The sequence below is a fragment of the Pteropus vampyrus genome, unplaced genomic scaffold, assembly GCF_000151845.1.
Source record: "Pteropus vampyrus isolate Shadow unplaced genomic scaffold, Pvam_2.0 Scaffold383, whole genome shotgun sequence".
NCBI lineage: Eukaryota > Metazoa > Chordata > Mammalia > Chiroptera > Pteropodidae > Pteropus > Pteropus vampyrus.
Genome location: NW_011889164.1, coordinates 1,809,633 through 1,823,070, shown reverse-complemented (window position 1 = coordinate 1,823,070; position 13,438 = coordinate 1,809,633). Strand labels below are relative to the sequence as shown.

The 13,438-nt window shown below is 38.1% G+C and overlaps 1 protein-coding gene across 1 annotated transcript in view; it reads left to right on the top strand.

The window, feature by feature from the left end:
- FMN2 (formin 2) overlaps positions 1–13,438 on the top strand; it is a 402,924-nt gene that overhangs the window by 183,923 nt on the left and 205,563 nt on the right. The window contains exon 7 of the mRNA XM_011380009.2: positions 8,192–8,279. Coding sequence (XP_011378311.1) covers positions 8,192–8,279 — 88 coding nt within the window. The remainder of the gene's footprint in view (positions 1–8,191; positions 8,280–13,438) is intronic.

Below are 13,438 nucleotides of genomic sequence, written 5' to 3'. Positions count from 1 at the left end.
AAAATTGCCAAACTGACAAAAGGTTATGTGCAAAGAATATACAAGAGAAGATTGTTTTGTTTTAAATTCAAGGAGTTTAAACAGTTCCGTTTCTTCTGTGCTTACAAAGTGGAGAAAGATGGGGATTTATAATAGTCGATTTTAATTATAAAAATATTTATTTTAAGAGCTTAGTGGTATTTCAACTTTTTATTCTGTTACTGTAATATTTTTAAAAAAAATGAAATGTGAAATTTGGAAATGCAAACTATTAGAATAAAATTTTGATTAAAATATAACCTAATGCCCATTTTTAAATCAGTTTGTTTAGGATCACTTTATACTTTTTTATTGGCTTGGGCCGTCAGGATCATCCTAAGTGCTTCAGAGTCATCTAAGAAAAGAAACATTGATATAATAAGTAAGGAATTGAATTTCTAATTCTTTTAAATGTATCCCTTTAAATAAAAATATCAAAAAGCCCAAGATTTCCCCTCGGTTTTTTGTTAGTGGATTCTTGTGCTGTATTTGGTGCCCTCTTATGTCAGGGATGCTGTAAGGCGCACGCGTGCGTGACTCACGGGGCCTGCCGCAGGACAAGCGGGTGAACTTTGGAGTCAGGCAGAGCCGAGCAGAAGTTCCACCCTCTGCCTTGTTGTTGTGGGTCTTACGGCAACTTTCTATCCTTGGCGTTGCTTTCTTCTGTGAATCAGTACATCATGGTGGTTATTTTGGCAGATATGATTCGAGTACTTTATAAGTATTAAGCTATTAGGATGTTTAATTACTTCATTCAACTCGAATTTATTTAGGATTGGCCTCTGGCTCTGCGCCTTTTCTTTAATAGCTACAAAGGCACAGGAGAGAATCGCCAAGCCGTTGTCTGGGTAAGTGAGGCTGGTCTTGTGGGCAGACATCACTCTATTTGAGAGCACCTTTCTCTAAACAAGGTACAGCACTTATTTCTTAGAGCCCACCAAGCCAATTTTATGTAATAAACATTTCCTTTTTTTAAATGATGTGGTTTGTGTGTGATTGATTTCTGATGTAATAATGATATATAATGGTATATTGAATGAGAAAAGATGATAGAGGAAGGTATTATCAGAAAACAGGGGAGAGCTAGATGGATAGCAGTTCTTATTGAGTGAGATGTCCCACAGACTTGACTTGAACTTACCTGAAGTTCATGCTTCTCATTAGTTGAAACAGCCTGATATGTGGAACCAGGAGACCATCATAATGATCTTGGACTAAATGAGAATAAAAGCCGGAACCAAAATATGGTGCCAGGAAAGGCTGAAACAGTTAAACCATTCAGTCAAGGGATGACACTCAGATTTTATTAGAACCAAAAGATGTAGCTTTTTAAACTGAAGTCTAAAATTTGTATTAAGACAATCATGTGGGAGAGATTGACAGACCGGGAGAGTATACACAGGCTCTTCTTGGTAAGCTTACCGAATGCCCCATCTGTAAGTCTCCTTCTAAGGCTGATTCAGACTCAAAAGCAGGTCTGGTAAAGCAGGAGGCTCCCACCTACGCTGAGAGGGTGGTGGGTCATTGGAGACCAAATTAAGAAGCAGGCAAACCTTTTTAGAATAGACTGTGCTTCATTTTCAAGGTTGATTTCTGGATTCTTAATCAGAGATATCAAATATCTCACCAGTTAACTACCCGCTTTATTTCCCAGATGGTGCTGAGGCGGCCCCAGTAGATAGGATTGTCTGGTGCCAACCCGACAGTCTGGAGGTAGCACTCTAGCATGGCAGTGTCAATGCCGCCTGTGGTCTGCAGTGCCTTGGAGTGCTGCTGGGTGCCGGTGATGCTCGCCACCCTGCCCTGAGGCTTAACTTTGATTGGGATAGGAGAAGGTAGTAGTGTGAATGAGGATGCAGTCCACCTCTCTCGTGTGGGTAGGCTAAAAAAAAAAAACAACCTCTTGCTCTGCAAAATCTCATGCAGGCATTCTTCGCTTCTGAGTGTGGACTACTTAAGATTTAGGATTCCTGTTTTCATGAAATAGTATCAGGCCGTACCAGGAAGTCTGTTGGTTCTGGATTCTCATTGGGTCAAAAATCTAGAGATGACCATATCTTTCCAAAATGAAAAAAAAAAAATCCAAATCAAAGTTGTGGGATGACCCATAGTATGTCTAAGGATTCTTAGAAAACCAGTACTTTGTAAATTTGCTAGGGGCTAGGAGTTAGCCAATGTGTGGGTTGTTCTCTCTTCATTCTAGAGTTTACCAAACTTTATTTGGTTTATTCCTTATCACTTTCTATTATTGCTTGTCTTCCTCTCATTGGAATAACCTCAGTGCTTTAACTGCTTTATAAAATATAACTGCTGGTTATTGGCTTACTAAATTAACACTAACATCTGGCATTTGCAGTATGTCTTATACTTTAAAATATTCATATTACACGATTGTCCTGAATTATGGGGATATTTCATATGAATTATTAACTATATTCTACAGATAGAGAAATTGAGATCCATTGGCTAAAGAACATGCTATAGTTACATAGGTGCTAATTTAGCCAATAACATGGGCTGAACTACAGATCTCTTCCTTCTACACAGGTACATCATTGGAAATTCTAAGTCTGGGAATTATACCCTCTCTGTATCCTTTTCCATTCTTGAGCTTCTTATTTAGTTTGGTTTCACCATTTCATATTTGCTCATATTCTCCTGTTAGTTCCTTTCTCATTAGAGTGTTCTTGGCTGCCTTTTGCATCTATTTCTTGTTGAGTGCATTGTGTGCTACTTGATATACTGCTTTGTGTTCTGATAACAATGTGAGAAACAGCAATTTTTAATTCTATAATTCTGCTTTGGAATTTACCTCTATCTAATCTCTATAGTTGACTTTTATCTTTCTTTACTCAGAGAAGAATTTGCCTTATGGGATCTGGCCACTTACCCCTCTAATCTAATATTCAGTTTTTAGCAAGGCTGTGCCAAGCCATTTTAGAGGAAAGCAATGTGCTCTTCGTGACCAGGAATTAGGAAACAAAACCCGACCAGGAATTAGGAAGCAAAACCCATGTTATGATTCTGCATTTAGACCACGAGCATGTTATTTAGTTTCTTTCTTTACTGCATGAGTTTACTAGATTGTATGAAACTACAAGAAACTTCAAGTTACTTGCTTATTAGGTATTTAATGTGGAGCTCTTTGATACATCAGCTTAATTATCTAGTATTCCATGTGACATAAATAAAATATATACTTTTTAAAAAAAAATTCTGAATTAACGAACACCATTGTGGACCGATTAAATAATTATTTAAATGTGGTTTTGGTTACTGACATAATAAATATAGTTCACATCAGTTTTCTACTATGTCTTGATATGACTCTGAGGCAAGTTATATAAATTCTTTTAGTGAGGAGGAATGAGTCCAAGGTTTCCATAGCGATGGCTGGGGCGGTGGTATCCCTGACTGAGATAGAGTTGGTTGGACAGACGATGATGAGTTTGTCTCTTCAGTCTTTTGTGCATTTACCCCAATGTCTAGCAGAATGCCTGTGCTTAGTGGATGTGTTAGTTAAAATATTGGTTTGGCTGCCTCCACTATGATTTACATAAAATGGAAAGTGAATTTCCTCTTTCATGGAAACGTCTGAGTGGGTGAGCACCCACACGGAAGAGTGGCTCTGTTCCACTAGGTCATCCAGGGACCATTTCCTAGCTCTTGTTTCACTGCTGCCAGAGTATAGTGTGGCTTAGGACAGCTCACTTCCATGGTTTTGCCTTTGAGCCCAAGAGGAAGAAAGAGGAAGTGGGAAGCACTTTTTGAGTGCTGTGCGTTGTTGCTGCCTACTTTCCATTGTCTCTAACTTGGTCTCATGGCTAAACCCAGGTATAAAGTAGGCTGTGAAAAATGTTATATTAGTGGCCTAACCATATACCCAGGTATAGCTCAGAAATTATGTTGCTAAAAAGATGAACAGAGAAGACGTGGTACATATGTACAATGGAATGTTACTCAGCCATATGAAAAGATAAAATGCTGCCATTTGCTACAACATGAATGGATCTTGAGATTATCATGCTAAGTGAAATGAATCAGACAGAAAAAGTTGAGAACCATATGATTTTGCTCATATGTGAGATATAAAACTGAAAGCAACAGATGAACAAGACTTTGTGGTATAAGTTCTTAAACATGAGACCATCTACAGGGTCCCTTATTTTGTGCTTAGAATTTGATCATGTAGAGTCGAAGAAGGAAGGAAGGTCTCCAAACAGAAGTACCCAGGAGGTAAAGACTCAGAACAGTGGCTCAGAACTGTGAGCTATCCGTACAACAAATATGTGAGCCCTTTCAAAAGACGGTGTATGTGCTTATTGGACTATAGAGAAAAGCAATTTAAATAAAAGCTGGAGAGGGTGCTTATAGGTTAGGTGGTAGGAAGTAGAAGAGAGAATCCAGGGGAATAATTGGAAAAGTAACCATCTAAAGACAATGAAAAATATTTCATCCATTTCTCTTCCTGCCTCAGGAAGAGAAATGGATGAAATGATATTGTAGAAAGGATAAAAAGTTAGAGAGGACAATGGAAAAAAAGATGTAGAGGCCAAAGAATGTGTATGAGGAGAGAGAACTGAATGTAGAACAGGACGGAAAATTTTAGCTAAGATTTATAGCTTGCCATTAGGCTCCAGAGTGTCAGATTAAATGGACAATCTACAGAGGGAATCTGGTCTGTTACAAACGGAAATTGTTTAGGAGGCATTTTAATAGAGGTTTTATTCTCTTCCATGGCCTAATATTGCACCTGTTCAAAGCAGATGTGTCATTGGTCATGTAGGATGCCAGAGAAGAGGATATATATGAAGAAATCATTTGCAACCACTGGAAAAATACTCTGAACTAATAAGAGTTTGAATTTCTTAGGAAATTACATGGGAAGAAATAAAGATAATCAATTCTTTCATTAAATTAAACTCAGTAATGAAAAGTGGACAGAAATTTCATTTTTAAGAAAACATTTAAAATGCTTTTCTAAGTATTTAACTTCTTATAGTTATTATTATTGTAATGAGTACACTGTTTGCTAGGCATATTGCTAAGAGTGTCAAGAGCATTATCATGTTGAATATTCACGACAGCTTTTTGAAGTTGATGCTGCTGTTATATTTTTTAGATGAGGAAACTGAGGCTTTAGGAGTTGAGGATAGCTTTTCCAGAAAGCCCCACCCAGACCTAGGAATCAGAATCTGCATTTTAAAAAGATCCCAGATAATTTATGTGCACATTAACATTTGAGAAATACTGCTTTATTTTCGAGTCCTTGCTCATAATCCCCACACGGTACCACCTCCTGGGGGAGTTTAAGGTAAAAACTTATTAATACAATTAACTGATTCTGATTTGAATTTAGGTCATTGAAAATAAACCTTGTTTCCTGATTATATGTTTTAATTTTGTGGATTTCAAATTGGTTAGTTCTGCTTTTTCATTTTTCAGCTAAGGGTTCTGAGGTCATCTTGTAAGAGTCAGCTCTTGCCCCCACCCCGTTGCATTTGTGGTCACTGGGTTCTAAGAAGATTCTAGTTTGATAGCTTCAGGTTCTTATTATTTAGTGTGTTTAAAAAAGGATGAATACCGACTGTGGTTCCTAGTGTAAAGGTTGAGTTACTCCAGGAGCTGTGGAGTCCATCCTTTCAGACACCTGTCCTCTCCTGTATGCGTGCCTTCTGGAATGTGATGTATAGTTATATCCGTAGGCATTTATACGTAAAATACAGTTTGTAATCAAGTTCATTTGAATTATAAATCAAGTTTCAGGTATGAACTGTGAAGCGGTCTGTGACTTTTTAAATGAAATTCACTAATTATATTACTTTTCAAAAAAAAAAAAAGAGTAACCCTTACACGAGTGACACATGTTTTAAAAAGCGAGGAAGTGACACACAAACATTGGCACTTTAAGAGATGGCATTTGGAAATCAGCTTGGAGAATGGATAGGAAAAGATGAGACTGATTAGTGATTCTAGAATCACTTGGAAGGCTTTTAAAAATGCAGATTGATGCTTACTACATCCAAACGTTCTGATTAGTACGTTTGTGATGGGGCCCAAGATTTTGTGTTTTTGGTAAGTTCTCAGGTGATAGTGATGCCTACTGGTCCAGGGAACACATTTTAATAACCACTGGATCACATTTTGGAAGATTAGTTAGAAATTTTTTGCATTGACTTATGTAAGACATAATACAGAGGTAAAAGCTGACAAGAGAGTTGAGGAAGAAAGACGAATTTCAAAGATAGACTGGAATTACAGTTGACAGGACTAGTTTACAGAACGGAGTAGGCAGGTGAAAGAGAGGTAAGAATCTCAACGTCTAAATTTGGTAGGTAAATGGAAAATGGTGGTGCCATTACCTCAATATATGGAATAAAAGAGAAGAAGCTGGGTAGATTTTGGGGGTAGAACTGATGACAGGTTTGGGTTTAGACATGTCAAATGACTTATGGGGTAATTAAGGAGAAATATCTGTTAGGAAGGTAGGATGTTAGGGAGCTGAAGATCAGTTAAAAGAATACTTTTCCAAGTGCAAGCATGTTTGTCTATAGAAGGGGAAATTACAGATCATAAAGTGAAGAGAATAAAGCAATGAGAATAGAACTCTGGAATATGCTAATTTTTAAGGTGAAATGAGAGTAATTCACCTTGGAAAAGCCCGAGAAGGCCTCGTAGGAGCCCCAGGGTAGAGTTTCTCTAAGATTTGAGCAACCCGTCAGCACGGCGGGAAGGTCAAATGACACATGGATTCAAATGTGCCCTTTGCATTTAGGAATCAGAAAATGATAGGGACGTAATTAAAGCAGTTTTGTTAGGGTTGCACAGAGGGGGCCCAGACTGCACTGATCTGAAGTTAGAAAGTGTTTTTAGGACAAAATACATGTCTTCTGTTTTTCTCATACTAAGTTTCTATTTTTCACCTCTGAAGAGGATAACACCATTGATAGAAATACTTGGCATATGAATTCATTCTTATTCAAGTTCTAAGGTATTTTTTGGTAGCTGAAATTTAATAAAATGTTTAAAGAGCAAATTAAGAATCAAAATCTATATGTTGTCTTTTTCTTTTGAGGAAGCACTGCCACTTATGGGGTATTTTCCCTTTCCACAGAAGGCTTTCAGAAGTGACTGGAAATTTTTGTGGTTTGTTTTTCTGAAAGTCATTTGTATTATTCTCTACTCCCATCCCACTAGGGAACCAAAAATGCTGTTATTGCTATTAAGAAGACTGTTTGACTCTGTGAATTTGTGTGACAGCTGGGCACAATTATTTTATTAGTTTCCTGATTGACCCAACTTAAACCAAAAAGAAAGACAAGGTCAACATATGTGACAGCTGTCGGGGCAGCTGTCACTTCTGATAATTTGACTGTAACCTTTTTTCTTTTTCTCCAGTGTTTTTCTAAGCAGATTTATAACGAAATGCTGATGATAAATAGAAATTACTTCCTTCCCAAGCGGGTTCTATCAGTGGTACGTTAGGGTCTGGAAAACATAGTTTAAATGTGTTTGTTTGATAGCAGTATGGCCACCTTTGTTTCAGGAAAACTCGTGGGGTCGCGTGACTGTTCAGGACGCTTCGGAAAGCCAGATTTGAGATTGAGCTGATACGGCCCTTTGGGTTGGACGCTCATATCCCTCTATTAATTAGTTGGAGTGTGCGCTGAATACAGAATGAGAGGGATTGCCAGTAAAATAGCAAGCTTTCTAAAAGGCCTAGATCAAAGCACATTTTCTATTTTGTGGTCAGACCCATCTGAACTACTACATTCTCTGTGTATGTGCTTTATTTTGCCCTTCACTTGTCGACAAGTGTTTCAAGACTCCACATTAAAAAAGGAACACTTTTTAAATCTCAGGCTGCGAATTATCAAATGTGTAATTGTTACTTTACAGAGGTCAAACTAATTTCCTAAACTATTAGAAATTTTCCCTGTTGACAGATCAGGCTCTTAAAATACTGGTAAATAGCATGACATATCAGGGCTGATAGTGAATACTAGAGGAAGGATGGTAGATTCTGAAGATGATAAAAAATCCAAAAGCTCTTTCAAATAATTTTTGAATACTTTAATGCCTTTATTTGTTCTTCATTTAGGATTAAAAATAACATTATTAAGTATATTGTTGGAATTCAAATTAATACTTCCTCCTTTTCTTTCTTGGGCAGGTTGTCAAGTTATTAAGCAACAAAAGGTCACAAGCAGTTGGGATATTAATGTCCAGCCTTCATTTAGATATGAAAGACATACAACATGGTAAGTATAAAAATAAAAATTCAATCTTTGAATATTAAAATTTGGGCTGAAGGATATGATGTTTGGTGGTAAAATTATTTCAAACTTAGAGTTTCTGTGTATGATGATGTTAGTACGTTTCCTGTGTTACCAACTTTCTCCCATGTCTGTTACTAGAAGATTTACCATTAATGTGGCTTTTCTGTTATTTCTATATCTTGCTAAGAGCCTGATTCTCGTGTGATATATTTAGTCTGCATTAATAAATACTCAAATTTTTTATTCGTAAGTAGTAGTATTCCTACTGTGCTCTGTAACTAGCTAGACTGTATCTGAGGTATTTAATTCCAGATGCCATGGTCACAGAGTGACTGATAAACAGTAGCGAGAGGTGCATAGCGGGATGTGCCTCAACCACTGAAAATACCTGAAAAAGAGAGTCCACGGGAGAGAAATCTATGTTGAGACTTGAGTCTCAAGTGTCGGATAAGCTTACATAAAGAAGAGAAAGTAAACCTAAAATTTTCTAATAAGAATTACAAGGAAGCTTGTTTTGCTTGTTGCTGTTTTAAGAATGTCCTTATGATTAAAGATGTCAGATAGAAGTCCGGATTGCCATATTAAGTAATGAAATGAAAACTCAAAATTGTTCAATAGGCCGAATGATCATTTGTCTTAGATGTCTTTAAAACACTGGGCAGGTGATGGGGCATGGACTCCCAGTCCTCCTGTTCCAAGATACTGTGAGATGCTTAAAGAATCACTAAAGCAGATTTACCATGTGTAACTTTTTAGGATGGAAAAATTGGTCCCTTTTCTTTTAGTAATTTGGGACCACTATAGTATAAACCTCTGAGCTTTTTTACACATAGAAGGATTGAATTAATTTTTGCTAATAACCTTCAAAGATAGTTTCAAAGTGTTCTTGCTCACTTATATTATTGTTGGTGATCCAGACACATGGAAGCAATAACATAGTGACCTTTTGTTATTTCTTTTATGTTGTTGTTTTAACTTATATCTTTAATTGGGCTTATAAAATATTTTTTATGTTTGGATTTAGGGTGATTTTTAACATTTTCTAAGTGGCTTTAGTGTCAATATTTTAATGCTTGAATTCTACCCTGCAATTGACAGTCATTCCTATGCCATATCCTCTTATCACATTTATGCGGAGAGATGTTGCCCAAAGGTGAACAGAGGAATTAAATTTATATTCAGAATGTCCCTTAAGCTGTCCGGAGCCTTAGAACAGATTTAAAGCAGATTGAATTATCTACTGGAATGCCAGTTTACCTATTAAAGAAATGTGGTTTCAAGTATAACACAGACCTTATAAATCGTGAAAACATTTAACTGTCTTTCTAGCTTATTACCCTTTTGTGAATGTGGATTCTATTTGTTAGGCTTCACATATTGTGTGGAAGAATTCATAAACAGCACAAGCTTGGTATGCCCTGTCAATTGATGAGTAACTCTTAATCACAATTTAAGTTTTTATTAAACTGTTTTGATGGTGATGAGACTTCCTTAGCTAAAGCATCGGGGGTAGTAGTCATGGAACAGGACGCTGAGCCTGGCGCCAAGTACTTGGTGTTTCTAAAGCTGGCAGATGTAGCCTAGTCAAATCATAGAATGAAATCTGAAAATAATGATATGGTCCTTTCCTTCGGTCAAATATTCAGCCCAGGCTGAGTTAATAATGAGAACCTTATGAACAAAGGAGGCCGCCTGACATCTGTGTCTGTGGTAAAGCCAACGAGAGTTCATTGAAAAATTTGCTAGCTTAACATGCAGTGCTAACAATAACATAGTATGAATGTCACTAGTTGAAGGGTCACACAGAATTATGCATAAACTTTATCCTATTAGGATGTGTAGCAATTGCTTGAGTCACTTTGAAACCCTGAACATGGTTTTCTAAAAAATGGCCACCTTAAAAGTCTGAAGAAGCAAGCAGTGTGTCTTCCAGTGAAAAAAGTCTTATTCTGCCTCAGTATGTTGTCTGGAACCATGATTTACTTATGTGAAACACTTGTGGCCTCTAGAATAAACTCGACTTCTATCAGGATATGCCTCCACTGAGAAATCCACAGAAGCATAAACATCATTGTTTATGGATGTAGAAGCAGCCACACAATTTATCCAGACCTCCAATGTCATCTTACAGAAGAGCAAACTTTTAGTGGTCAAGTTTATTTCTCAAGGTCACGTAGCTCTGTAATGGACCGGACCAGACTTGCACCCAGCCCTTTTCGCTAACCGGTCCTGTTCTGTTCATTCTGATGTGCTACTTCTCCAAGATTGTGCTTTTCCTACTGGTTAACCAGCATCGGTATCTCTAAAACAAGGCATATATAATATTGCAAAAAAAAAAAAAAAGACAGGAATTATTGTCTCTGTTTCTCTTCTTTCCTGTTAACACTAGAAGAACTTAGAGTTGAATTTACATTGTAACACTTGTATTTTAAAGTGCCCCATTGGAGTGATTAGTGTGGAAGTTTGAGTTATAGTTGCCAAAGGTGTAATTTCAGCCTTGCCGTCATGTCCACTGAGTGGGTACCGCATCACGCTCAGACTCGCAGGCGAACACAGGTTACTTCCCACGATAGCACCATAGAGTCCAGGGTCACTGATGGCGGAAGGGGAGAGGGGATCAGTTTCTTGATTAAGTTTACTAATGGGGCAAATGTAAGTGAGGCAGCCTCAAATAATTAATGTGTGTGTGTGTGTGTGTGTGTGTGTGTGTGTGTGTGTGTGTATCAGAGGTTACAGTGAACGACGATGCTGCTTGAATGTGGTCATGAATGTGCCTGGTAACTTCTAAATTATCACGCAGATTATAACAATTTTTCGGTGGGAAGGGTGAAACTGTGGTGTGCCACCTCTGAAAAATCCCACTCTAATGGTTAAGAACAATTTCCAGTCTAGAATGAAGGAGGTGCCTTTCAGAGAGGGTTTGCCCTAATTTGTGCTAAAGCTTGGGGACACTGTGAAGTTTAAGGTTGCCTTATATGAAGCTCAAGTGTTCAATTCGGGCACTGCTCACTGCTCATCTACCCCCTGAGTTTGTTTCCTGCGTGAGTAGCCCTCTGAGTCCCAGTTTATTGTTGGGGGAGGGGCGAGGTGTCCAGAATCTGTACTGCGGGTGGGCCCAGAGCTTTAATATTTGCCCCCCACACTTCCAGCCTCACGAAGCTGTCAGTAGAAAGTTCAGATTTGTTAGGATGGGCAGATACTCCAGGGACTGAAGCAGTTTCTGACGTAGCTCATTTTTCTCCAGTTTTTCTTGTTTAGCATGGTAGTTACTATCCTGCCAGTTCCTTGATGCCTTTAAGATATTTTATAAGTATATTTTATCCAACATTTTAAACTGTTCTCAGTGCGGGGATTGATTCCAGTCATCTAGCCTGTTATTCTCGGATTGGCCAGCCCAGAGTATGGGTGGCCTGGGTTCCGCTGTTCCTTCACGTGTGTCTTGTCTAAAGCCACCTGGTATTGTGGGCCCATGGACAATGAATGCTAAGTTACGTTCTTGTTGAAATTTCTGGCTGTTTAAACATGATTTACCAAAATCATATGTTTTGAAATTAAATGATATAATTATGTAAACACCTAATATTCCATCAGAAATATAGTTGATACAGCTAATAAAATTGCGGTTATTTTTATTCTTTTATCTCTAAACCTAATGATTGTTTTTTCACTTTTTATTTTAAAAACGTGGTGAAGGGGATCTTCCAAGGACAATAACAAGCTTTCAGATGTAGACCAGAAAGTCCAGTGAAGTTTGTTCATTGGGACTCCTCTTTGGCATCTGCATCCACTTGCTGTTCTCTTGATCTGTCACTAACCTCCCTCAAAGGGGCTCAGAGCTAGAAGCCTCATCCTTATTCCTCATCCATAATTGTGTAGGAAGAAATCACCTAAATTCACAGGTACTTAAAAAGAGAATTGCTTTTGGCAAACAAGATTCATATTCTAATATCTTTCATAATGAAATCTTTTTATTAGCATCTGGAGAGATGGAAATAAACACTGATTTGAATCCCCCGCAACTGTAGTTACTGATTGTTGTGTAACATAGTCCAGAAAGAGGGAGTGAATTTCCATTCCTGTGGAGAGATGAGGCTTTGGATGAAGCAGCCAGGGGCTTTGCCCCTCAGCAGGACGGGAAGGTGCTGCTGTCCCTGTGATGCTCAGCTGGGTGCTCTCTGCGGTGTGTTAACTGATTTCAGAATGAGGACCTGCGCTACCTAATGAAATGAGAATGTGCACCATATGCAAACACAACCGGCATACGCGCATAATACTTTTGGGGCTGCCTGTTGTTTTGTTTTTAGAGTTATTAAAACATTGGAAAATATAAATTTGACAAATTTCATTTCTTGCTTTATGTATCATTTCATACAAATCCCTTAGTTTCTTATTGATTCTGTTACTTAGAGAAATGAAATGGGTTTTTTCATATCTGTGAATTAAATGAGGAAGACCATTTAAAAAAAATGATTAATTAATGGTGTTACTTGTTTTTGTTTGAACCAAACAAACATAAACAATATTTTTATAGAAAAAGCAGTCTAGGCTAAGCCTGAACTAAAGCAGGTCATGAATACCTGTAAAAAGCCTGTGATGCTTAGGACCTGGGACTTTCTGTGTCTCTTTTCTCGGTTATCAATTGCTCAGAGTGTTGCAGGATGCTGAGACAGAGAGCCGGGACAGGATAGAGCTGGGACTCCAAGGCTATAAAGCAGGAAGCAGCATATATTGGCTTTATTGGCGCCGGCACCAGCCCAGTGGACTCAAATCCAAAGCCTGAGCCCCGATCGCAGTGGGGCTTCCCTTTTATATACATCCTACTTGCATGTTCTTTCTATATGAGGAAAGTGTATTTTGATTGGTTGGCGGGCTATAAGGAGAGTGACCGACCAGGGCCCATGGTCTGTGCCAAGTCAGCTGTGACACTGAAAAGTCCCTTACCTATTATGGGAAGGGAAGCGAACAACTTTCAACTGTTACAGGAAACAGTTAGCTCGATCTCCGCTACCACAACATTATATAGGGAAATACAAAATGTCAGCTTAGTACAGTCCTTGGGGATGCTATGCTCACTTTCATTGTGTATTCATTCTCTAAGTGTATTTTTTTCTTCCTTGTGTCTCTCTAGTATCTTCGCATCC